At 55.4% G+C, this 26,224-nt stretch overlaps 1 protein-coding gene across 1 annotated transcript; it reads left to right on the top strand.

Annotated features, from left to right (window-relative positions):
* Positions 1–3,393: 3,393 nt before the first annotated feature.
* PLEKHO2 (pleckstrin homology domain containing O2) lies at positions 3,394–25,891 on the top strand. Its single transcript, XM_043471680.1, has 6 exons — positions 3,394–3,534; positions 9,750–9,899; positions 14,496–14,612; positions 19,078–19,182; positions 20,698–20,796; positions 22,858–25,891. The coding sequence occupies exons 1-6, from the start codon at positions 3,523–3,525 to the stop codon at positions 23,884–23,886; spliced, it is 1,512 nt and encodes a 503-aa protein (XP_043327615.1). The 5' UTR covers positions 3,394–3,522; the 3' UTR covers positions 23,887–25,891.
* Positions 25,892–26,224: the final 333 nt, after the last annotated feature.

The raw sequence follows: 26,224 nt of genomic DNA, 5'->3' as shown, positions 1-26,224 counted from the left end.
CTGCTTCTGGGTCGTCACAGAGCCCTGTTTGAGCTCCCTGAGTGATACAGCAGATTCCCACTGGCTATCTGTCTCACATATGGCAGTGTATATGTTTCCATGCTACTCTCTCCATTCATCCCACCCACACACAACAGTTCCAAAAATAAGGTATTAATATGAAAATCCATGTCAGATCCTGCCTCAGTGCTTCAGCAGCCCCCAGCTACTTGCAAGAAAAATTTCTAGTCTCTCAGGTCACTATTCAAGGCACTCAGTACTCTAGCTCCTGCTGCCTCCTTGGTGGCATCTTTCTGAACTCCCCACCACCATCACACACATATGACCACAGACACCTGCCTACAGTCCCCTAACAAGTCAGGGTGTTTTACAAGTTCTCTTTGTGAGACATTCCCACTTCCTAAATTCCTCCTCCTCTGCCCCCATCCATCTAACCCTGCTAGAATACAGCTTAGTCACTCCAGCCCTCTGGAAACCAGCTCTTAGCACACAGGGTGTACCCCTTCTCAGGACTTGTCTACCCTCCTACTGATTCATACCTCTCCAAGGCAGGGCCTAGGCTTTTGAGTAGCCTGCTCACACAATGCTGCCAAAAGACATAATTTAGTAGAGAGCACAGACTCTGGAGTCAGGTGAGGTTTGAATCCTTGGGCCACCACTTAGCAGTCGAGTGACCTTAAACAGGTCCAAGCTTTGGATTCTTTTTTTTTTTTTTGGTCTGTGATGAATCTTTGTTGCTATGTTGCTTGTCTCTAGTTGCAGTGGGCGGGGGCTACTCTCTAGTTGCAGTGTGAAGGCTTCTCATTGTGGTGGCTTCTTTTGTTGCAGAGCACCAGCTCTAGGGTGCAAGGCTTCAGTAGTTGCCACATGTGGGCTCAGTAGTTGCTGCTCCCAGGCTCTAGAGCACAGGCTCAATAGTTGTGGTGCACTGGCTTAGTTGCTCCTTGGCACATGGGATCTTCTTGGATCAGGGGTCAAACCTGTGTCTCCTGCATTGGCAGGCAAATTGTTTACCATTGAGCCACCAGGGAGACTCTTGAGAGTCCCTTGGACTGCACAGAGATCAAACCAGTCCATCCTAAAGGAAATCAGTCCTGAATATTCATTGGAAGGACTGATGCTGAAGCTGAAACTCCAATACTTTGACCACCTGATGTGAGGAGCTGACTCACTGGAAAAGACCGTGATGCTGGGAAAGATTGAAGGCAGGAGGAGAAGGGGACGACAGAGGATGAGATGGTTGGGTGGCATCACCAACACAATGGACGTGAGTTTGAGCAAGCTCTGGGAGTTGATGATGGACAGAGAGGCCTGGCATGCTGCAGTCCATGGGGTGGCAAAGAGCTGGAGACGACTGAGCTGAACTGAACTGAGTCACCAGGGAAGCCCCTAAGCTTTGAATTCTTGATCTGTAAAATGAGGATAAAAATTCTATTTCATGGATGGGTACCTACTTTTGTGAGGATTAAATGAAATATATGTGAAGAGTTTAGTACAGTGAGCAGATATCAGAGGTGTCCTAAGTTCTTTTGAGTGAATGGACAAATGCCAGGATGATGTACTGGAAAATATACCACTTCAGAGGCACTCAATAAACTTTGTTGATCAAATGGCACACATGCAAAGCAGACTCCATTCCTTCCAAGGCACACACACACACATACACACAGAGTTTCCTGCCTCCATACCATTGCTCACATTGTTCCCTCTGCCTGGAATGCCTGTTCTCAGTTTTGGTGCCCTTCCTCTATGCATTTACCCTCACATTTAACACATAGTTTCCTCTGTTTACATGCCTTTCTCTTCTGATAAAGGACAATGACACTTGGTCCTTCTGTTATCTTCCAGCCATTAGTGTGGGGCCTGACAAATAATCACGGCAAATAAAATATTCGTGTTGAAAGAATGTGTGTAGTGTGGAGGCAACAACTAGAGGGACAGCATAGGCTGGATGGGGAAAAACTGAGACCAAAGTGGTGATCACTCTCAGTAGCAACAGAGATGACTGAATTTCAGAACTGACCTCACTCCCACTCCACCCCCACCATGAGTTGCTTCTATGCAACCACATGAATTCCCCAGGGTCTCTGATCTCAGGCAGGTGGAACCTGAGTTTATAGATACAGGATCTTCTGAGTCCTCAGGCATTGGGTACACCAGCTGCACAGTTCTGCAGGTTGAGGGACTTATACCATGTGGTGGCTTTAAGAGGTTGTTGCCAAGTACACTGACTTTCTCAGTTTCCCCAAGCTGGATTTTCTTTATCCCTTTAGGTAAAGGAACCCAGGCACAGGTATGAAGAAAAAGTATGACCCCTATCTTCCTTCCCCTTGGTCCTGGAGCTCCAGGCTGCCCTTTTCCATGCTGGCTGGAAGTGACTTGCAAGTGTGAGGGCCAGCAGAAGGCAGTGAAAGGGGAGCTGGGTCAATTGGTACAGCTGCTGCTGTGGCAGCCAGAGCCAAAGGAGGTCCCCACTGATTCCACCCGCACTTAACTCTTCCTGCAGAGGCATAAGGTGCTGGAGGTTGGGATATATAGCCAGTCACCTTTTCTCTGTAGACCTCTGTTTCTGTAAGTGTCAAGTGAGGGCACAAGGTCTAACTAACACCATTATCCTTACATTTCACTTCCCAGCAAGGTTGTCAAGGCTGCAAGATTCACTGCTGGATGGGAGTGGGGGACCCCTCAGATACAGGAACTAGAGAGGTGGACAGTTCTGAGCAATGCCCAGCGAGGGCAGAACACTGAGACCTCCACCCCCAAAAGAACGCGGGAGTCCAGACTCCCAGCCCCAGGTTTGGGATCCGAGCTCCAGGCGCCGCCCTGCCAGGAGATGCCGGGGAGGAGGACCAGGTCGTTGCCACTACCCCAGGGTCAGGGAAGAAAGAAGGAATCTCTTGATTGCCCCCATTTCTGGGCCGTCCAGGCCGGTTAGCCCAGTCTGGCAACCGCAGCCCACTCGGTCAGGAGATCTCGAAGGCAGGAGCAGTCAGCACCTCGGGGGCTCGCTCGGTCCTGCCCCACCCCGGCCCCGCCCTTGGACCCCGCCCGTTCCCCTCGCCTCCGCCTCTGGCCGGAAGCCCCCTCCCCCTCTCCCTCCCCCAGCCGGTCCCCCGCACCCCTTATTCCTTTCCAGTCCCTGTCCTTCCGCGGGTCAGGGAAACCTCTCTCCGCCCGGTCCCCTCTGTCTTCCTCCAGCTCGGGTTCCTCCATCCAAGTCCCAAGCCCCCGCCGGGCCCCGCCCAGGCTCCTCCCTCGGCCCGGCCCCGGTCCCAGTTTCCCGCCCAGACCGGGGCCTTCAGGCCCCTCTAGTCCCCTCCCCGGGCCCCGCCCCCGGCCCCCGGAAGCCTCTCCCCGCCCTCGGCCCCGCCCCCCCCCGAAGTTTCTTGGGCCCCCGGCAGCCAGCGGGACAGAACGCGCAGAGCCGCCGCCCGGCCGGCGGTTGATGGAGGTATCAGAGACCGCGCGGCGCCGGGAGTGAGCGGCCGAGCGGTCGAGCAGCCGGACCTCAGCGGACGCGTCATGGAAGAGGAGGTGAGGGCCGGGCCAGTCGGGGGGCCTGGGCTGGGGTCTTTGAGACTCTTGCGGCGGTTGGGGTCCCTGACTCAGGCCCTTGTTCCAGCCAGCCCCTCTCCTGCGGCGGGTCTCCGGACACCCCCACCCACCCTGCCCACCCCAATCCCCCAGGCAGAGCCTAGGCCCGATGAGATGAGGCAGGAGCGGGAGTAAGGGATCGCAGACCCATTCTCCTTCATTATTTCTGTCTTCTCCCACCAACTGTGATCCTGGTGGTGGTGGTTGTTCCCATTGGACAGATGGGGAGACTGAGGCTCCGGTGAGTTTGATGACTTGCTGAAAGTAGCCTGAGTCGCTGGGCTCGAACCTTTGTTATCACCGACTCTCTGTGCTGTCCACGTCGGATCCTAAAAGGGCACAGTGTGTGTGTGTGTGTGTGTGTGTGTGCGCGCGCGCGCGCGCGTGTGTGTGTGTGTGTGTGTGTGTGTGTGTTGTGGTGGGTCTGTGGGTTCTGGAGTCCTTGTCTTAAGGAATCTTAAGGCTGTGGCCCTGTCTGGTGGCTGGAGGACTGGAGAAGTTGCGTTTTCTCCCCTAAATCCCTGTAGGTCCTTTATCCGTGGTGGGTCCAGCTTCTTCCCTGACTAGGTGTCAGGCCCTGATCAGGGCTGATCCCTGCCCCTGCCATCCTCACGTCCCTGGAGGGCTGATTCCCTGGAGGAGCTGGGCAGCTGGACCAGCAGTGGTCCTTGAGCCTCCCTCATTCCCATCAGGACCTTCATGGTCTGGAGTGTGGTCAAGCACTCTGTGACCCCCGCCCTTTACTTGCAAACTCAGTTCTGTTAGTAGCCCCCTCTTCCAGGCACACTGCCAGCACTTAACGTGTGACTGTGGAATGAATAAACTAGGGAGGAGCCTGCTGAGACTAGAGGATTTTGCTTCTGGTCCCCCAAGGGGGTCTCAGCTTCTGCCCCTCCCAAACTGAGGGGAGGGGCTGTGTCTTTGCCTGAATAGGTGGGGAGAAAAGATGAAACTTCACTCTTGGGGCAGCCCTGGACAGCTGAGGACCAGACTGCCTGTGTCCCCATCCGTGCTCATTTCCTTGCTTCCTGGGACCACTGTTCAGGAGCAGCTGGGGTATCTGTCTGAGTTCCCTCAGGCCAGGCCCTGCACTTCTGTGGGATGGTAGATAAGTCACTTCCCCTCTAAGCCTGCATTTCCTCTTCTATAAAATATTGGGCCTGGTCTCCTCCCCGGGTCTTGATTGTAGCGCCTTCTCTCAGAGTGGGTGGGAATAGGGGCACAGTCAGGTCACTATGATTTGCTGTGGTTTCTTGCGGACAGGGGTGGGGCTCCCTTACCCTTGTTGTGAGGGCTGGGCTTCTCTTCCTCTCTTCTTCTCCCAGAGGATGTGGGACAGGACTACTCGATCTCCGATCTGCTCTGGCCACCGCACTCCCCTCAATTAAGGGAAGTTCTCCTGGGGCCTCCTCGTCCAATGGCTTGTCTGGTGGTCAACCCAGCCCTCTACTCCTCTGGTCTTGAATCTCTAACATTGCCATTTCCTAACTCCCAGATGCCAAAAACTCCCTGCATACCTAGGGTATCTAAGGCCTTGCCCACCACCTCCCTACATGGCCAGGGGCTCCCTGTTCTCTATCCTTCCTTTGGCATCCCTCTTTTCCTCTCATTTCTTCTCCCTACCACTTCCTCTTGTTTCTCCAGGCCTCAGTACCCATCCTGCTTTTTCTTAAACCCTGCATAGATTGTAGTCACCTTCTCTGCCCCATGACCCCCGGCTGGCCTCCTCACCTCACTGCCAAATGACTGCCTTTAGTTCTCCCCCTAGCTTTGAACTTCCTTCCCAGGCACACTGGTGCCAAGCCCCCTCAGTGACCTCCTCCATATCATAGGTTGGTAGTTTCATCAGGCTAACGTTTGGTGCAGAAGTGCGGGTCTGGGCACTGGGCATCTGTCCATCTGTGTTCTCAGGGCCACAGTTTCCCCATCTGTAAAATAAAGGAGGTGGGCAGTCCAGAAATGTGATGGTTTATGTGCAAAAGCTTTGAAAGCTGCAGTGATCAGTGTGAGGTTATTGTTGCAACTGGACTCAGGCTTTCCTGTCTCCGCCCTGGGGTTCTGCCCCCTCCTCTCAGTCATGCCTTTCCCTGGCTTGGCCTCCAGTGGCCCCAGGCTGCACCTTTGCCCTTACCCATCTAGAGAGAGGCAGAGCAGTGGCCTGTCTCAGTACGGGTTTGGGGACCTTAAGCTAATCTTTGACTCTTTCTGGCCTGCACTTTCTCATCCTGTAGTGAAGGGGTTGAGAATGTAGAGTCTTTAATGCCCTTCTCTGGGCCAAGATATGTGTCTCCTTTCTCACAATCCTATCAAAACCCTTCCTTTTGCAATGGCTTCCCAAACTAACCCCAAGCCCTTACCCTACCAGAGAGCCAAGACTGGGTACCTGTCTGGGTAGGTTCTAGAGCCCTCCCAATGGACTGGGATCTTCTCAAGCAGAGGATGTCCACCCAGCCCCCAGACTGGGGATTTCCCTTGTGCGGGGTCTGTGTTGCGCCCATCGGACTGGAAGTTCCCCACGCAGAGCCTGTGCTTCCTCTCTCTGATTGCTCCATCACAGGGCTCTGACATGGTGGGTTCTTAGCAGAGTTTGGTCAGAGCATCATGGGGTTTAGTCCAGTCCAAGAGCAAAGGTCATTATCCTAAGCTCTCTATGATGTGAGGTGCCAGCACGTTCTTTTCTGCGGGTCTGTCTCTCCCTGTCATGGCTCTTTTCTGTGCACAGGGCTGGGTTGACCTGGTATCTTTTTCTTTCTTTTTTTTTTTTTTTAAAACAAATGACCCAGAGACCCTCCCCTTTCAGGCAAAGCAGAGCCAGGCTGGTGCCCAGGGGTTCCTCAGAAGCTGCTCACGGTGGGCCTGGGGAGGGGCTTGAGTGAGGATGGGTGGGAGAAGAGAGGGCGAAACAGGAAGAAGAGTGGTCAACTGGTCAATGAGAAGAGAGGAGGCCGAGAAACTGGGGTGAGCAGGACAAAGCCTCCCCTCTGAGCCCTACCAAAGGGAGGGGCCGCTTATTAAAACTTATTGGGGCATACATAGCCAGCCTCCTGGTGGGAGAGTGTCTGAGGGGCAGGGAGAGGGACTGGGTGAAGGGTGGCAGGACTCTGACCTCCAGCCAGGCCTGTCTGCTGGCGGCTGCTGTGACTGATTCCTGGCCAGGAGACCCTCCCATGGGCTTGGGTTTGTGCCACCTCCAGTCCCTCAGTTGTCACCCCCATCCCCAAGTGCCTTGTCTCAGCCCCATGCTGATATCCACATCCCCAAAGGCTCCGGACTTGCTTCTGGCTCATACAATCATGGCAGTCACTGGGCACTGCTCTGTTACTCGCAGAGAGGATGCATCAGGACACAAGCTTCCAGCCTTGCCCCCGGGAGCTTCCAGCTGGCAGGAAGTTTTCACATCTCGGGCTGTGGGTGAGGCAGGCAGGAGAGGTCACAAGTAGAGGGGCTGTGAGATCCCATGGGGTAGTGGGTGGGCCCCCTGGAAACAGGAGGCGAGCTTGGAGCTCAGAGGTGGGAGATCTGGGCCACTGTTCTGCAGTCTTCTGTAAGAGAAGCCTAAGTCTGCAGGCGGGGTGGAGGTGAGGGGGGTGGCCAGCTGCTGTAGTTGCTAATGGAGAGGTGTGATGTGTCAAATGTGGGGGTGGGATTTCCCTTGTCCCACTTTTTCCCCTCCAGCCCTGGGCCTAGGCCAACTGGCAGGGGTCCCTGAGTGGCGGAGGCCCAGGTGGGTCACACAGCCCATAGGGCTGAACACAAGTGATGACAGTGTGGGGCTTTGGGTGCATAGTAGGATGCTAGAGCCCCCCCTTCTTGTCAGAGGGCCCCGAAGTCCCTTCTTCTGATCAGGGTGGCTCATAACTAGCCTGTCAGCAGGCCTCTCACTTCCTCATTCTCCATCCGGGAACACCATTTGGGACCATTCCACTTCTCCATTTCTCTTGCCATCTATAAGTTAGGGAGAGATCTTTAGGGGGGCACCTCATATTCCATGAGCTCCTGGGGGCATTGAAGCCCAGCAGCTGAGCCCAGGTAGGTCTTGTCTTGAATTCTGAACCAGGCCCAGGGACAGGGTCCCTGAGAGGCAGAGGGAAAGGCAGTGACGACAGGAACAATGATAGCTGTCATTGACTAAGTTTAGGGGGTCCTAGGCATTGCTTTATATGTTGTATGTTTTTATTTAGCAACAAACATTTATTGAGCACCTACTGTGTGCCAGACACTGTCTAACCACTGGGGATACAACAGTAAACAAAACAAAAATCCCCGGCCTTACGGAGTTATAGTCCTTGCAACTTCTGTCAGTATAACCACGTCACTGATGAAGAAACTGAGGCTCAGAGAGATCATGTGACTTGCCTCTGGTCTGCGTGACTTGGGCTTCAAAGCTCAGACTCCTGACCATTGGAGTGTGCAGTGCAGTGGGGGAGGGGGCCACAGTAAGGACCAGACTGGGGGTTCCGTGCTGTGATGGAGCTCAGGGAGGCCATGCCCTGCCCCACCCCTGACTCTTCTGTCTGGACTTGTCCTTCTAAAAGCATCTGTGGCCACAGGATATCTCTGGGGAGAGATGTGCTCCTTTTAACTGGCGCCCCCTTTTTTAAGCTTTATGTAAATTATAAAGTAGTCAAAATTAGTCAGTGCTGATTTCCTTCTAGCATCCTGTACATTCTGACATGCTCTTAGCCCCTTCTCCTCCACCCTCCCCTTCACACTCAGCACTGTGGGTACCAGTCATTGAAGCAAAGTGGTTAGCAAACTGGGTGTATTTTTATTTTCATTTCACAGGTTTTTCTCAAGCACCCATTATGTGTAAAGAAACAGTACTGGGTGCTGGGTACTAAATGTGAATTTGACCCCACCTGGTAGGCATATTGGAGAAGGCAATGGCACCCCACTCCAGTACTCTTGCCTGGAAAATCCCATGGATGGAGGAGCCTGGTGGGCTGCAGTCCATGGGGTCACGAAGAGTTGGACATGACTGAGCGACTTCACTTTTACTTTTCACTGTCATGCATTGGAGAAGGAAATGGCAACCCACTCCAGTGTTCTTGCCTGGAGAATCCCAGGGACGGGCGAGCCTGGTGGGCTGCCGTTTATGGGGTCACACAGAGTCAGACACGACTGAAGCAACTTAGCAGTAGCAGCAGATAGACATATATCTGGCACCCAGCTACCCAGGTGGGTAACCAAGAGACATGAGATGTCAGTGACTGGCCTGAAGGCTCCAGGGTGGCTGCCATGTCCTCGAGAAGGGTTTGAGTTTACCTCCTGTACCTGCCTGTGGTTGAAGGCAGCCCTCGTCAGGGAGGGTGGCTGCACTAAAGTCCTGACCTGGGGCACGGATGAGGGCAGTGGAACCTCCTGCTTTGGGGCCGGATGCAGGGGCTGCCGAGAAGGCTCTCTGGAAGGGCAGGGGTGAGGAGGAAGATTACCACTCTGCATGCCTGCCTCCTGCCATCCTTCTGATCCTGCTTGGACGTCCTTTCCTCTGAGAGGCCGTCCTATGCCACCCTGACCTGAACCAGGTCCTCCACTATCCTGTCTCGCTCCCTCCTCTTCACTTCACTTTCACTGATTGCTTCATAGCATTTCACACTTGTTCGTGTGTTTATCTCTGGTGTTTATTTGTTCAGCTCCTCCTTCCCCGCATTGCCAGCTCTGGGAGGGCAGAGATGTGTTATTTTTATTCTTCCCTGCCTACTCCAGCACCCGTGACATTGTGGGTGCTCAATACCACGTGTGTTGATGTGGTTGCATGAATACACAGGAAGCAGAATAGTGGAGGGGAATGCGAGGTCAGAGGCCCAGTGTGAATTCTGATTTTGTCCTTCCAGTGGTGTGACTTTGGTAAGTCACCTCCACTGTTGGAGCTTCAGTCTGCAGTGACAGTGGATGAGGATGCTACCACCTAGGAGCGTAGTTGCATGGGTTAAATGAGGTGGTCTGTGTAAAACATAATACAGTGACTCAGTATAAGGTGCCTGCGGATATTATTGTGGCTGCTGTTATTATTGCCATTTCTGATACTGGATTGAGAGTAACTGCCTCAGGGGTTGGGGGCGGAATTCACGCGGGGTGATATCCAGCAGAGGGATACATCTCCGTGTGGCCTCAGGGCAGCAGCCCTCAGGGTGTGTCTGAATGCTCCGTTACAGGGTGTGAAGGAGGGGGGCCAGAAGCCTCGGAGCGCGCAGACGGCGGACAAGGCTGGCTGGATCAAGAAGAGCAGCGGGGGCTTCCTAGGGCTCTGGAAGGACCGCTACCTGCTTCTCTGCCAGGCCCAGCTGCTGGTCTACGAGAATGAGGTAAGGACCGGCCTTCTCCTGAGTTTGAGTGTTCTGCATTGGGGAGCCAAGTGGGGGCAGCCCAGGCCAGAAAGGGATCCTGGACCCGGGACTGGAAGGCCTGTTTCACTTTGGACCTGCTGTGCCACCTTGGGCAAGTGCCTGGTTTTCTCTGGGCCTGTGCAGTACACGGGCGGTACCTCTAGGTGTGAGTGTAGGGCTCCCAGGTGAGGGCTGTTTGAGGTGTATGTGGGTAGGGATGCGTGCTTCTCCTCAGCTGGCCATCTACTCTGCAGCTTGCTATCCTGGGGCTAGGTTCCACTTACATGAAGTTTCCAGAAACCCAAAGCTTGCTCCACTCAGTAATGAGAGTAGAAATAATACTTACTTCTCATGCTTGTTTGCGACCTTGCTTACCGCTCTTGGATGATGCTCACGACAGTCCGTGAAGAGCAGCCATCATGTCACATTCTATAGAGGAGGATCCTGAGGCCCAGGGTGGCCAGATCCTCTTCAGTGTCTCAGTGAAAGAAGGTCAGATCTAGACCCAAAGTCAGGGAGCTCTCCATCCAGCTATGCCAGCAAGTAAACTCTAAAACTTGTTTTTTATGGAAATCCTCTAAAACAGGGGTCCGCAACCTTCAGGTCAAGGACCGGTACCTCTGTCAGATCAGCGGCAGCATTAGATTAGAAATAAAGTGCACAATAAATGAAATGTGCTTGAATCACCCCAAAACCATCCTCCCACCCCTGCTCCATGGAAAAATTATCTTCCACAGAATAGTTCCCTGGTGACCAAAAGGTTGGGGACTGCTGCTCTAAAACATGTTGGATATTCTTGTCTGCCTGCTTCAGCAGAGGATGCTGGCCTAAACAGTCTTCCTTAGTGACTCAGTCACTGGTGAGCCGGCCATTCCTACTGCCGGTCTGTACTTTTCAGCTTTTCTTTCTCCTTTAACATCAAGCTTCCGGTTGCCTCTTTTGCTGTCCTTGTACTTCTCATAGTCTCCACATCTTTCCACTTCAGACTTGTGCCCCTTTTCATTTTGGCGGGCTTGGAATTTAGACAGCCCAGCACGTGGAAGTTGTGTGTCGAGTAAGTGTTGATAAAGTTCTGGGTGAAGACCTGAGGCAAAAAGGTGGTCTTTACTTGGGAATGCTCTCTGTGTTCTGGGGTTGAGGCTGTAAGACTCTGACCAATGGGTACGCGGAGAAGAATTGGGCTGGGGGCAGGGGAAGGGGGATCCTGCCTGTTCCCCATCAGCCCCTGTTAGCATGCCTCAGGCTGACCTGGTCAATTCATCCTTGTCCCAGGCCAAGAGAGATCTAGGTGTTTAAAGGAGCTGCCTTTGTGATGCACCTCACCTTTCCTGACTGAGTCCTCAGGCTCAAGGAGCTGGGGTGTCAGAGAAATAGCCAGAGAAGGCCAAGGGGGTGAATCGTGCAGACAGTCCCCAGACGTTCTGCACTGCCATCAAATTAGGATATGCTGTGGTGGCAGGAGGGGGCTATTTTTATAAGTAAAGGGGGCTGTCACAGCCTCCTCCAGTCCCAGCTACCATAAGAATTGAGTGACAGGCCCCCAGCTGTCAGCTCGTCAGGTGCTGCCAGCCTTGTCCTGGGCTACCTCTCTATATCTGGCCACGTCTGTGAAGCAGGAAGGATTTCACATCCCCTAAACACGAAAAGTCTAAATCACGCTTTAAAAAAAAAATCACTATTAAAAACCTCAAGGCGGTTTCAAGAACTTAGCACTCGGGGGTGGGGGAGTTTGGCACAGGAGAGGGAATTGAGAAATGTTCAATTCCCCTTTCTGATGTAAGGAACTAGGCGAGTGCGAATGACTCTGGCTGTTTCTTTGCTGTCAGTGAGGCTGACATTCCAAAAGTGCTGCCCCCGCCCAGTGCCTGCTGGGTTATCCGATTTTTCTGAGCTGCAGAAGGGCCAGATGATTCAGCGATTCAGGTTGAGAGGAGACCCAGGTCAGGCAGCCGTGGGGAACTGGGTGGTGGAGATGGACTGACCTTTTGTTTCCAGACAGAGGAGGGTGTGTTTGGGCCAGTTATCTTCCCAGTGGGGGGAGGCCTGTGCACGTGGGGTAGGTGAGGATCTCTCTCTGGGATCGGAGGGCGGGGTGGGTTTCTTCCTGGAGTCTTGCTCTGAGTCAGGCATTCAGTTTAGCAAACTTTTCCTCTGGAGCGCTGTTCCTTAGGAGAAGGCAATGGCAACCCACTCCAGTACTCTTGCCTGGAAAATCGCATGGACAGAGGAGCCTGGTAGGCTGCAGTCCATGGGGTCGCACAGAGTCGGACACGACTGAAGCGACTTAGCAGCAGGAGCTGTTCCTTTTGGGGCACTGGCAGGGGAACAGAAAGGAGACACAGGCAACAGAGGTGGAGAGAGGTGGCTTCAGGGAGTTAGGACGTCCTTCCCCATGACAGCGTGTCCCTAGCGCCTAGTAAGACGCCTGCAGATGGGGAATGTCAGAGGAGAGAGAACACCGAGGCTCAGGCTGGGAGAGCAGGGTGGCTTCCTGAGCAGGTGGATTTTACCAGCCTTGTGTTGAGTGCAGACACCTGCAATGGATTGAAGACTAAGGATTGGAAAGAGGTACAGGGAGGCAGGAATGGGAAAAGATACTTCTTTGAATCTAGATGGGAGAGACAGGTCACCCTGGCTACCTGTTGCCCTTTCCCCAAGGTGCTGAAGAGAGAGTAAGTAGGTCAGTGGTTACAGACCTTAGCTGTACAGTCATCTGCTTTGGAAAATACTAATGTCTGGGCTCTGTCCTCCAGGGATCCTGATGTAATTGGTCTGGGATATTGCCTGGGCATGGGGATTTTTAAAGCTACCAGGTGCCACCAAAGTTGAGAATCTCTGGTGTAGGGCAGAGGTTTGCAAGCTTTTGCAAAGATCACAGTCACCTCGAGGGCTTGTTAAAACTCAGATTGCTGGCCCATTCCCCCAAGATTATGATTCAGTAGGGTGGGGGCTTGAGGATGAGCATTCTGAAAAGTCCCCAGGCGATGTGACTGCTGCTGGCCCAGGTATCACACCTGGAGGACCACTGGTGCAGAGCAACCTGCTGCTACGGCCACTGTCCAGCCTGTGGCTCTGGCTGGAATGAGTGTGCTGTGCTAAAAGGGCTCTGGCTTGGAAGTCAGAGGATGTGTGTTTCCACTTGGCACTGCTCCTGTGTTTGGGTCTATGTGTGCTCAGTTGCCAGTCATGTCCGACTCTTTTGTGATCCTATGGATTGTCACCTGCCAGGCTCCTCAGTTCATGGGATTTTCCTGGCAAGAATACTGGAGTGGGTTGCCATGTCCTCTTCCAGAGAATTTTCCCGACCCAAGGTCAAACCCGCATTTCCTGTGTCTCCTGCATTACAGGTGGATTCTTTACTGCTGAGCCACTGAGGAAGCCCATATTTGGGTCTGTGCCCTAGGGCAGATCCCTTTGCCTCCAGGTCTCATTCTTTTTCTCTATAAAATGAGGCAGATCCTGGGATTCTAGGATTTCAGGGTGCTTGAGGGACTCTGGAGAATCAGGGAGGCAAAAGGGCTTGCTAAGTGTCAGGGTTTCTGAATAGATGAGAATTATCATGGAGGGAAATTGGGGTATTTCCTCTGCAAAGAATTGAGTCAATTGCCTCCCTCCCAGATATTCCACCCAAAACTGCGGAGCCCTGAGGTGGTCCCTGGTTGGATTCTCCAGCGGGCTCTGCATGGTGTCAACAGCAAGAGTTGACTTCACTTGCTGGCCAGTCTCCCAGGGCTTGCAGCTACTTCCCTGGAGTCTCCGGGGTATGACACGCTGAGGAAGCTATTTCGGCCTGGTCTTCCCCAGAAGAGGAAGCAGCTGACCACCGTGGAGGGAGAAGCATGTCCTAGGCCGCTTGCTAGAGAGGCACCTGTGGGGTGGAGCCCAGGAGGAGCATACACTCAAGAGCCAGGGCTGGTGTGTGGGAAGGTGGCCCAGGCAGTGTCCAGAGGTGGCTGTCCTCTGGACACCAGCCCTACTAGTGATGAATCCTCACGGTGGCAGGCTCAGGATGCTCTTGAAGGAACTCTTGCCCTGTCTATTGTGCTGGCCACGGAGAGTGGCCTCTCACCCCAGGTGAAGGGTCAGAGGAGGAGGATGCCCAGTGGGGAAGTCAGCTCCAGATCACTGTGGTGAAGTCGGGTCATATAGCCCCAAACAGCTTCTCTCTGTGGCTCTACTTGGAAAGCCTTTTCTTCTTTTCAGCTTGCTCCTCCTGCCAGGCCACCTCTTAGACTGATCTCTGCTTGGCTTCTGGGCCTGCACAGACTCCCCGGCACACTTGCCTAAGCCCTTCCAGCTTCCCCTGTTTCCTCCTTTGGCCTTAGGCACATCTTAGTCAATCCTGCTACCTGCCTTTGTGCTGAGAGCCCATTTCTTATATGGATGGAGAGCTTTGAGGACATCCTTCCAACCAGCGTAGACTGAACATCATCTACTTGCCGGGTCTGAATGCCACCTCTTGGTGGTTGATTGGCAGCCCGAGGGTCCCCTCTGACCAAGCGATGCCCTCACTGAGTGGGATCAGGGCCTAGGGGCATCTGGTGCTTACTGTGTTCCCTCTGTCTCCCTTCCCAGGATGAGCAGAAGTGTGTGGAGACAGTGGAGCTGGGCAGCTATGAGAAGTGCCAGGACCTTCGTGCCCTCCTCAAGCGGAAACATCGCTTTATCCTGCTGCGGTCCCCGGGGAACAAGGTAGGGCTAAGCCTGCTTCTGGCTGACCTCCCTCCAGGCCAGGGTCTGCTGGGGAAGGTTACCCTGGAAGGGTCTCGAAACAGTCTGGGCCCCTGGATACAAGCCTGCCGGGTCTCTGTTCAGTGTGGTGGAGGCTCAGACCCAGGTTCTGCTGTGGGTGGGACCTTTGGCTTGTTTTGGTCTTGGAGCCCCCCAGCCCCTGGTTGATATAGGTGCGTTTAGGGCTCTTCTGAGAGCTCCACTCCCATCTCCCCTTCTAGGCCTTGGGGGCCATGTTCCTAGGCGTTAGTTGGAAAGTAGTGTTTGGAAGGTGGGCCCTTGGCATTCTCCCACCGCCTGGACACGGGAGACCCGGGGCTGAGGCAGGAAGGCTAGGGATGAGGTCTTCACCCCACCAGGCCTCGGCACCCTGCCATAGTTAGGCAACCACACCCTTCCTTCATCCCAGACCTTCCTGGGTGGGCCACCCCTCCTGCCTTCCATCCTAGCTTCAATGCTCGGACCCACAGCTGCAGCTTTCCTCTGTTCACATTGTCCTTTCTTGGCTGAAGCTGGAGGAAGTCTCTTGCCTGAGAGGTTCATTCCCTGGGACAGGCTGTGTATGTGGACAGAGTTAGCTGTTTGCACCCCTCATCTCTGGCAGGGAGTCCGGGTGGGTGTTGCCACGTGGCGGAGATTCACAGATGTCAGGAGGGAGATCAGCTTGGAGGCTGGTGTACACAGTGCTGCTCGCCAGCTCGCGCCCATCTGCAGCTGGGCCGTGCCTCACCCCAGCTTCTGCTCATCATGTGGAGCCTCGCAGAGAGGGGCTGAGTCACAGAAGCTGGGGGCTGGGGAGCGGGCCTGGTCTGGGCTTGCCCCAGGCCATTATGATTCTCTCGTAGCTTTAAGGGCCAGGAGCCCAGTCCTCTATGGTCCCCGGGGGGAGACCATGATGGCTTGACTCAATAACCTTCTGTCCCACTCAGTGGTAGGTGGACGCAAGGAAGCATGGAGCTCTGATCCTGGGGATGGGGTTGTGCCAAGGTCAGGAGCAGGTTTCACTTGACTTCTGCTGCTTACAGAAGATGGGAAGAGCAACCATATTTTGGTCTTTCAGGTCCTAGAACCCCTACCCTGTTCTGGAGGCACGCTTTCCCTCTGAGTGGTGCTGTATTTGTGTGTGTGTGTGTTTGGGAGACGTGTAGAGTGCGCTGTGTGTGAAGGTTGGCCTGTGTGCCTGAGGCCCGTGTGTGCACTTCTGTGTGCAGGAAAGTGTTCGCCTGGCCCAGGGGTTGTCTGCGTCTGTGTGTCCCTCGCTGAGCACCTGTGGATGTGGGCAGAGAGGTCTTGCTTCTCTGTCCTCTGCCAGTGCCATTCTGTGGACCACCTCGTTTCTCTGAGAATCAGCTGATGGTGGGCTAGATGGTTAGGGCCCCACTCAGGGTGGGACATCACCTTCCAAGTAAGCGGCCAGTTTGTGCAGCTGCATTCTCAGCTGCTTCGGCCAACACCCTCCCTTTCGTCCTCCAGTCGAGCCGGGCGTTCAGGTTGGCTCTGGGTGACTCTGGGAGCAGGACAGTGAGTTGGGGAGACAGGGCTGTGGAGTGATTGGTGGGGGCTGCTGGGTAGCGGGAACATAGCCTACCCTGGTTTCAGCTCAAGGGCCCCCGACCCTCGGTACCCCAGGAGCTCACACAGAGAGTGGGGGCTCTCCAGAGATCAGATGGTGGACTGAACAGAGCACGCTTCCCCCACCCCCAGCTCCCCCGCATCCTCTCACCCTCCTTTCCTATCGCCTTGGGTGTTCCCATCCTCAGTGAGGCCACAGGCTGGCCAGGAGGTCACATGACCCCGGCTGTCTGGTCCTGAGGCCGCCTTTTTTTCCCTCTAATCAAATAAACAAAGACTCCAGTGTCTTGCATGCCCCTCTCCCTCCTGCCTCCCCGTCCCCACACCCCTGCCATGAGGTCACAGGCAGACGCTGCCAGGAAGCAGGGTGGCCTCTGCTGGGCCTTGCTGCCCTGCTGGTTTCAGCCAGCTTGGCCCTTTCCTCTTTCCTGCCTCCTCTCTCCCCCTCCCACCTCTTTCCTCTCTGCCATTTTGTCCTCCCCCCTTTCCCAGCCAAGTGGGCCTTCTCTGTGTCCAGTCCTGTTAGCTTCTGAACTCCTGGCGGGGCCTGTGCGCTGGAGCTTCTTGGGAAGGCTTGGGGAGGGACCGTCGGTGCAGCCTGTGGCTCTTCAGGATGTGGGGTGGGGGTGGGGCAAGAGGAGCAACTTCTTGGTTTTCTGTCTGTCCCTATTCTGATCACCCTTCTATCTGTCCCTATTCTGATGCCTAGTTCATTCAGGCAGGTGGGGCTGGATCCTGTATAACTTCGTATTCCCTCTCCTGGGGAACCCCTGGGCCGGCACACTCCCCCCAGCCTGCTTAGGTGGGCTGGCCAATGGGAAAGAGTTACAGTTTGGGTTGGGTGCAGTGGTTGGATTTTTTGTCCCACTGAGGCCCCGATTAGTAAAGAGACCCTTGCAGTTCTCATTGCAGGTTAGTGGGACTAGAACTCTGATGTTGACTCCTTGGTCAGTGTTCATTCTCCGCCCCACTCTTGCTTCATCTTTTTCTGAGTTCAGGTGTGTGCCTCTCAAGCTGCCAGGTATGCTAAGTCCTGCACCAGGCAGGGGCCCCACCCCACCGACTCTGGGCCTGCAAGCAGAGGCAGTAGCTGGGCTGATGGGCTGCCTGGGGCCACCATACTCGCAAACCCCATCAAAGGGTGGAGTGGGCCCTTTCAGAGCTCAGATGCAGTGCTGTCCCTTCCTAAGCCACGAGCAGCCCTGATGGCTGGGCTGAGGCAGTTGCCAAGGTGCCCTGGGGTTTGCTGCCGATCTCCTGCCAGGATCGAATTTACCCTGGTCATGCAAATGAGCATTTGGCTGTGCCTGGTGTGGGGAGGTGGGTGGGACCAGGGCCCTGTATGAGGAGAACTCAGAGGCAGCCAGGAGGAAGTTATATAACGAGGATGCTGAGGGGGCCAGGCGGGCCATGTGTTACATAACCAGGAGAACGGCAGGAGGGAAGGCACAATCTAACACCCGGGTGGGGATGGGCAGCTGGTGACCTGCCCGACAAAGAACTAGGGCATCTCGAGGTCAGAGAGTGGGCAGAGGCCCCAAAACGGGAACCAAGGGCCAGCTCATTCATTGATGAGCTGTTCATTCAGTAACTACTTACTGAGTACCCAGTATGTGCCAGGCCCTGGCTTTGTTGTTATTTAGTTGCTAAGTCTTGTCCATCTCTTGTGTGACTCCATGGACTGTAGTGAATCAGGCTCCTCTGTACATGGGATTTCCCAGTGAGTTGCCATTTCCTCCTCCAGGGGTCCTCCTGACCCAGGGATCGAACCCGTGTTACCTGCATTGGCAGGCGGATTCTTTACCACTGAGTCACCAGGGTGTTTAGTTCCCTCAGCATTGCTTTGTAGTAGGCAGTGGCATCCCTTTTTCCAGATACGGAAACTAGGACTGTTTTGTGCAGGAAAGAAATGGTGGCAATTCCTATGACTGAGCACCCTGTCTGTGCCCACTTCCACGTTTAACACTTTGCTACATTATTGTTCTTCACAGCTCCCTGAAGTTCAGGGTCAGCCAGCTGTGAGTGCTGGTCTGTCCAGCTCAGGGGCCCTACTGCTGTCTGCCATGGGGGGCAGCTCCTCAGTTTGTGTGGCTTCACTCCTTCCACTATTTCCTGTCTGACCTTGGGGCCTGGCCAGGAGGGGCCTCTCTGAGCTGCCTTCTGATTCTAATGTAGGAGCTTTGAGCTCCTGCCTGAGGTGGGAAGAGACCTGTGGCGTGGGGTGGGGTGAGGGGGGATGTGAGGTTGAGTCATGGGATTACTTCAGGCCGCCTTGACCAAGTCCCGTCCCTCTGACAAGCCTCATCTACATGATGAGGGGGCTGAAATGGACCCCCTAATGCCCTTTCTCTCTCTCAGCCCATGACTCAAGGCCAGAAAGGAGACCCTGGGACTTTTTCACTTGGCCAGGGCTGGGTGTGGGGTCCCTGGGCAGCTGTAGGTGGCCCTTGTTCTAGTAGGCCTTCTCTGATGGCCACCCCTCACACCTGTCACCTGTGCCGTTGTACCCAGTCTTGCAGATGTAGACTGGGACCATATTCCTACTTCACAGAGAAATCTCAGCGGTCAGGCTGCAGTCTAGGGGAGTCACAGAGGGTGAGACCAGATCTGGGCAAGGCCGATTTGAATCCAGATCCCTGGCAGCTGTATCCATGGAGAGGGCCCCTTCTCTGATGGGTCTGTCTCTCCCCTTGCTCTGGAGCCCCTGTGTGAGACCTGATATGGGGGTCATTTTGATTTGCTTCTGACTAGCTGTGGGAAGGCAGACTTTAGGCTGCGGTGGGAAGTTTCCCTAAGACCCCAAGTATGAACCCTTATAAACGTCTGCCATTCATCACACCCATGCCTGTTGCAGGTCAGTGACATCAAGTTCCAGGCACCCAGTGGGGAGGAGAAGGAATCCTGGATCAAAGCCCTCAACGAAGGAATCAACCGAGGCAAGAACAAGGCTTTCGATGAGGTGCGATGCAGTCCTCCGGACTTCTCTGGGTCTCTTTTCCCTCCACGTGTGATCTCAGAGTGGACCCTGCCCCCTGCCCCAGACAACCCCTTGATTATGTCACTGCTACAAACACTGGGGCACCTGCTGTTGTTACCTCATTTAATCCTCACAACACACTTCAAAGTAAGTGTCTGTATTCCCATACTACAGATGAGGAAACTGAGGTATAAGGAAATTTAAGTATGTATTTTTAAATTAAAACATGGGTAGAATTTAACTGGTTGCAACTGTGCTTCCTTTCCAACCCAGATCCAGCCATAGCAGCATGAGCCCAGGGCTGAGAGGTCTGGGGTGAGCTGAGAGCCTGACAGCTTACTCTTCAGTTGGGCCGTGAAGTCCGATTTTGGCTGGCTATAGGCCAGGCCCTCCTTACCTGTCTGCAGTGGCCATCCAGCCCCCTGTCTGTAATGGTGATGCCAGCAGGGCTGTGATCAGGCTCTGGGCAGGGAGGGTGTCCCACGGGACCAGATCTCCTAGGGAGGGTTTATCTTTGACTAAATTCATAGCTATTTGGGCTAAAATGGACCTGGGGCCACCTAGAGTGATCCTTTGGCAGAAGACTGAGGTTGATGGGGGACGAATTCTCCCAGGCAAGTTCCCTCTTAACACCCAGGTTCCCTTACTGGCAGCCATGGCTCTCAGGTCACGTCTTATGTGACTGTGTCATATTCAGCCCTTCACTAGGTAAAGTGGTACCTTTGGTAAAGTGTCCCCGTTTCATGGGAGAGGATGTTGGAGGCCACAGGAGCATGGCCTGGACCTCGGCGGACAGCCTTGATGGAGCAGGACCAGCTGCTCCACTGCAAAGACCCCCAGGTGGGCCTGAGTCTCACCTCGGGGGAGAAGAGTCTTAGAATACTCCCATCACAGGGACCAGCTGCGCTGGGATTCAGTCTGGATTTCCCACATGACTCTCACTGTGGCTTCCCCGCTACTCCTTGCCCACATTCCTCACCCTCAGAGAGGGTGCCCTCCAGGCTTCCTGACCCAGGGGGAGTAGAGTCCCTGGTCTTTCTTGAGCTTTCTTTCAGGATCCTCAGGGGCCCTGGGAGAGTGACTGGGGCCAGGGAAGGCCTTTTCTGGAAGCCAGGTACTAGGGGATCTTGGGCTGACTCCTCCCCACTCCCCCTAGCTAAGCTCGAAAACAGCCACAGGGCTGCTTATATGTTTGCAGTGGACTGAGAGATGAGGGCTGATAGCCTGCGTTTGGGCAGGAAGACTGAGGCCCAGAGGGCAGCTGCAGAAGAGGGAGAGCCTTAGATTGCAGAGAGACGACAAAGGCCATGGAGAGACAGGGTTAGAAAAGCGGAGACCTGGACGCAGGGAGAGGCCTCAGAGAGAGACAGCGTGGGGCACTTGACCCTGTCAAGCAAGGAGGAGGTGCAGACCCCACCTCTGAGTCAGATCATCAACTGGGCGTTTCTTCCCCTCCCCAAGGCTGGGTGGGGACTGACATGGTTTCCTCGTTCCCAGGTCAAGGTGGACAAGAGCTGTGTCCTGGAGCATGTGACGCGGGACCGCGTACGCAGGGACCAGAGGCGCCGGCCCCCTACGAGAGTCCACCTGAAGGAGGTCAGGCCTGCCCCCAGCTTGGAAGGGTTGGGGGTCAGTTGAGCCTGGGACTGCAGCTGCTTAGGTGGCAGAGGGCTGGGGGCCAGCTTGTCCCTAAGCACTCTTGGCGTCGGGCTGAGCTGACCCTTGCAGCACACGAAGGGTTTCAGTGGGGAGCCTTGGAGTGAGCGAGGTCCTGGGTGTGGGGAATGGTGTGAGTTGGTGTGAGTTTGAGGCCCCAGCAGGGGAGAAGGTGTGCTCCATCCCTTTGACTGGGAGATGGTATGGGAGGGTGGGGTTGGGGGAGGAAATTGTGGAGGTCTTGAAAGCAGGGTTTGGGGGCAGGATGGATGGAAGGGTGCGTTCCAGATGTCAGTTGGAGGCCCTGGTAGTATGGAGTAGGTTGATGTAGAGAAAGGCAGGGGGCCAGGAAATAGAGGCAGAGGTAGGGCCTCCAGGCTCCACAGGGGTGAAAAGGGAGGGATCAGTGGGAGAGACACTGGGCAGCAAGGGCCACCTGGACTTGTGACTGAATTCAGGGCTCAGGGAGGCAGAGGGGACACAGAGGGAGGGTTGTCAGAGCGCCCCCGTGCCTGGAGACCCGGGCGTGGGAGGGGGAAGGATCCAAGGAGGCCCTGGACACAAGGAATTGGGGAGAAGTTATGGCCAGGGGAGGGGGAAGGGAGGAGTCCTTCCTCAGACCATTGTTACTGATGGGGGTAGATGGTGGGGGGAGAGATCTTGGAGGACAGGAAAGAACCTCCTCAGATGTTACCTTTGAGGAATGAGGGGCACAGGGAGCCGAGGAAGAGGAAGCCTGAGAGGGGTGCATCCAGAGAAGGGCACTGGACTGTGGGTCATCAGCCAGGTTGGCAGCCACAAGTCATGGGGCAGGACTGGGGGAAAGGCAGATGGTGATGATTCCAGCACATTTTCTCAGAGAAGGAGTTGGCTTTGGGCTGTCATGGCATGCAGAGCTGGGGTGCTGGTGCAAAGGAGACCATGGCGGGGAAGGGGGGAGACAGAAGGGGGTCTAGGCCATTGGATGGTTTGCTTTTGAGATGAGACAGCCTGTTCATGTCTGTCAGCTGAGGGAAAATGTCCTGCAGAGGGAGTGACTGAAGCAGCCAGAGAGGAAAGGCACGTCTGAGGGAGGAAGCCTGGGAGCTATGGGGAGGGCCAGCCTTGGAAAGGGGGACCCTCTGAGAAGAATTTAGGGAGGGACTCATGTCTAATGACTGAATACATGTATAGGCCTGGTCACCCTTTGCATGTGAAAGGGAGTGAAGACCTTGAGGGACCTCGGTCAAGGGGCCTCCTGCACAGTCCCACTCCAGGCCCTCTGAGGAGGTGTCCCCATGACCTTGGGGCTGCTGGGTGTCCCTGTGGGCCCCTGGGGCCAGGTGGGGACAGCTGCCTGCTGGGTGCAGCTGTTCTCCTCTGGCGGTCAGCTGTGGTCTCGGGCTGCCCATGTCTGGGGCCATGTGTGATGACATGAGGAGAATGGGCACTGGCTGCTGAGCAGCTGGGCAGGGGAAGGCTGGAGAGTTCTGACCCCGAGGGCTGGCCATGGGGCTGGCCGGCTGGACAGAAGTCTCCGCGGCGAATGAGTGCAGGGTGATGCAGGAGACTCGTGTGTGAGGTCTGATCCTGTCGCCTGCTGGGTGGGTGGTTGCAGAGAAGGGACCCTCCCAAGGCCTACAGCCAACTAGGGGGCTGAAATAGGGCTGGAAAGCATGTTCCCTGCCACCCAGGCCAGCACAGTTGCCTTTCAAAAGAGCAGCCTATTATACAGGCTGGAAGAAGCCAGGCTGAGGCCTGAGAGGACTCCTTGGTTCTGGCTTCCTGGCCTGTGAATCCAAAACCAGGAATTTTATGTAAGTGACAGAGATGAGAGGATTCATCAGAGAATCACTTTAGCTCCTAATCAGGTAGCTTTGGAAGCCAGAGCAGAGGGCATGGGTGGTGTGGGAGGCCAGGGGCATGGGAAGCCTGGATGAGAGGACTTGAGTACTCTTATAGGTGGGCACAGCTGACCCAGTGGCCGGTCATCCAAGTTGATGCCATGTCCTGCCCCTGTAGGTAGCCAATGCTGCATCTGATGGGCTTTCGCGTCTGGACCTCGATGTTCCGAACAGCGGGCCACCAGTGTTAGCCCCTAGCAACGATGTCGATGCAGCCCAGCCCCGGGAGACGCCCCGGGAGACACCCCGGCCGCCCATGCCTCCTGCCAAGCCTTCCCCAGCGCCTGAGACCAGCAGTGCTGGTGACAGAATGGAGACTCCTGTGGGGCAGAGCGCCCCTACACCTGTCCCAGCAAGCACTGAGGCCCACCCTGAAAGCCGAGAAGACTCGGAGACTCCAGTGGTGGAGGACAGTGACTCTGAGCAGCCCCCCAACAGGATGCTGCCTGACAAGCTGAAGGTGAGCTGGGAGAACCCCAGCCCTGAGGAGGCCCCTGATTCTGAGAGTGCAGAACCGCCCCAGGAGTCGGGTGCTGAGACTTCTGAGGCTGGGCCCAGGGAGGGTGGGAAGCCCCCTACCCCCCCGCCCAAGATCTTATCGGAGAAACTGAAAGCGTCCATGAGTGGCGTGGAGGCTTCTGGGCCAGCTCAGAGTCCTGGGGCCTCTGAGGCGTCTGCCCCAGGCCCAGCAGAGGTCTCAGTGAATGGTGTGGATGACAGTCCTGAGCCCCTCCAGTCATCCCAGGCTGCAGGCCCCCCAGGAACTCCCCCAAAGGCTGCAACGACATCCACCGCCCTGCCCCCCTGGGACCCGCAACCTCAGTTCCATCCCCGCTGCTCCTCCCTGGGGGACCTGCTGGGGGAAGGCCCCCGACGTCGGCGGCAGCCTCGGGAGCAGCTGCATCGGGCTCAGCTGGAGGTGAAGGTGGCCTCAGAAAAGACAGAGAAACTGTTGAACAAGGTGCTGGGCGGTGAGTCGGCCTCCATGAATGCTGAGACGTTGCTCAGCCAGGCTGTGGAGCAGCTGAGACAGGCCACCCAGGTCCTGCAGGAGATCAGGGATCTGGAAGAGATGAGCCAGGAAGCACCTGGGCTCCGGGAGAAGAGGAGGGAGCTGGTGACCCTCTACAGGAGAAGCGCACCCTAGGGCCTGCCGGGCCAGGGACATTCCCTGCTGGCCGGCTTAGTCCCTCAGAGCCCAGCCCTGCCGAGAAATGTGCTTCTTCAGGCTGTAGAAGGGCCATCAGGCATGTCAGGGTTCGGCCAGGACCTGTAGAGACTCCTGGGATCCTTCCCTCCCTGCCCTGGCCAGAGGTGCCAGGTACCGCCCAGGGCGGCTGTCTGGCTGGGCCTCCAACCCTGGGCTTGGGCTGGGAGCACACACTCGGGACATCTGTGCTTGTGTGGTTGTTCCAAACAGCCCCAGGGCCTTGGCACAGTGCTCAGGGTTTCCGGGGGCGGCATCATCTCTACTTCCCGCCCTCAATAGTTTACATTCCTGACTTCTGAATAGAGCATAGCTGAGCCCCCCTGCAGCCTCCATGGCCAGATGTTCCCAGGCAAAGCCTCATGGCAGAGGCAGCTTCAAGCCATAACTGACCTTCCCCACCCACCTCTTCCCAGAAGTGGCTGGGGCCTCGGGTCTAGACCAGAGGTTCGGCCTTCAGTTGAGTGTGACCTGGATCCCAGCCGGGGCCTCTGAAGGCAGGTGGGAGGCATCTGTGTGAGAAAGCCATTAGCTATGTGGCCCCTCCCTGGGCCCGTTTCCTATTCTACAGGCCTTCCCCTCTGGTGAGCCAGGCTTGGTGGACTCCAGGGTGGAGGAGGTACTCGAAGGGTCTCGTAGTCTCTTCCCTGCCCCTGGACCAGCTTGGGTCCAGCCTTGCACATTCCGGTTCAGGTGAACCTGATGTCAGCATCAGAAAATCCTGTATGTAATTCATTATAAATCAACATTCAGGAGTGAAGCTGCCCCAACTTCTGTGCTTCCCAGATGGGATTTATATCTGGGTCTCTGGTTCCTTCTCAGCCCAGACAGGTTCAGTATCCCAGTTATTTCTTCAAATGCTGATGGGAGCTGTTGGGCCTGAAATCACTTCCCTCTCCCCGTTCCCCTCCTCCCGTGGCTCCGGCTCCACATGGACTGCTCCTCCTGAACTTCCCTGTGGAAGGAGCTTTATCTCCTGTCCCTTTCCTGGTCCTTCCCGTCCCTACCCCTTCCCTGCAATATCATCTCTGGCTCCGGAGCACATCCGGTCTCTGTCCTGCTGCAGCGGCTGGACTGAGGGCAGGGTCTGTAAGGTGCGGAGGCTCTGAGGGCCACAGCCACTCCCTGGGGCCTGTGGGAGTAGGAGCAGCTTCCAACAGGCTTGCTCAGGGGTTTCTGCAAGTGCACTTTTGTTTACTGAAAGAGAGGGAGGCTCACAGCTGCATGCTTTGGCCTTCCTGCCCATCGCCCCACCCCCAGCCTCTAGTCATGCCCACTGAGGCCTGCAGGTGCAGGTCCCTGCCTTCTTTACTCTGCTTCTACTTGGCTCTTGAGGGTAGTGGCAGGTATCAGGAGGGGCACGTGTCTGCTCTGCGGCCTGACTGGTCAGGGGTGTGGGTGAGCAGCAGTGTCATGACTCATGAGCCCCCATTGGCCTCCCTAAACCACAATTCTTGAACAGACTAGGCTCCCAGACCTAGCCTGTGTGAGGTTTCCTCATACATCAAATTAGATCAAGGTCCACCCATCTCTCCATATGTCTCCAATATGAGAGCAAGAATGTCACCAGGGGCCCACCTTCACGTAGCCCCCTGCAGTCTTCTTTGGGGAACAGCCTTCCCTCACCAGCCACCTTGGCTGGGTGAGGCATTCACCAAGTCACATCCTTCCTGGGACTAGAGCCTCAGTTTCCTGCTCTGATAAGTGACCAGGTTGAGCAAGCAGCATTGGGGTCACCTCAGTGGCTTGATGCCGTTGTTTCCTATGGGATGCCTGTGCCTTGGCAGCCTGGACCCACGGGGGATGCCAGCTTCCAGGAAAGGGGAGGAGGATCCAGAATATGCAGGGGCTGCCTGACTGGCCTCCCGGAGGAGGATGGCATTCCATGTCTTCTGCTTATGAAGCGCCTTTCTTGAAATTTGGCAATAAATCCCTTTTTATGGAACTTCTCTGCCACAAGCCTGTTTGTTGATGTGGAGACCAGCTCCAGGGCCTCATGGAAGCAGAGGATAGTTGGTGGTTGATGAGGCCATCACCGGTTCTCCAAACTCTTTTCCAGGGCCCCCTTCTGATAGGCCAGGCTGGGGGGGGGCTCACCTTCTCACAGTGCTCCATCTTCGCTAAGCTTGATCTGGCCTTGCAGTCTCACCCCTTCTATCCAACATGTTTGTACAGCCTGAGGGCTAAGTACCATAGGGAACAGTACTTTTCAGTTTTTAAAAAGTTTATTTGGAAACAATTTCAAACACAGAGAAACATGGCAAGAGTAAGTACAGTA

This window comes from Cervus canadensis, chromosome 6, assembly GCF_019320065.1.
Source record: "Cervus canadensis isolate Bull #8, Minnesota chromosome 6, ASM1932006v1, whole genome shotgun sequence".
Lineage (NCBI taxonomy): Eukaryota > Metazoa > Chordata > Mammalia > Artiodactyla > Cervidae > Cervus > Cervus canadensis.
Note: the sequence above shows the minus strand (reverse complement) of the source record. Positions and strands in the feature narration are given on the sequence as shown.

Excerpts from the sequence above, each read along its gene's own strand:
- PLEKHO2 (XM_043471680.1), top strand. Across the intron at positions 9,900-14,495 it reads TGCTGGTCTACGAGAATGAG|GATGAGCAGAAGTGTGTGGA; the intron begins GTAAGGACCGGC and ends CTCCCTTCCCAG. Across the intron at positions 19,183-20,697 it reads AGAACAAGGCTTTCGATGAG|GTCAAGGTGGACAAGAGCTG; the intron begins GTGCGATGCAGT and ends CCTCGTTCCCAG.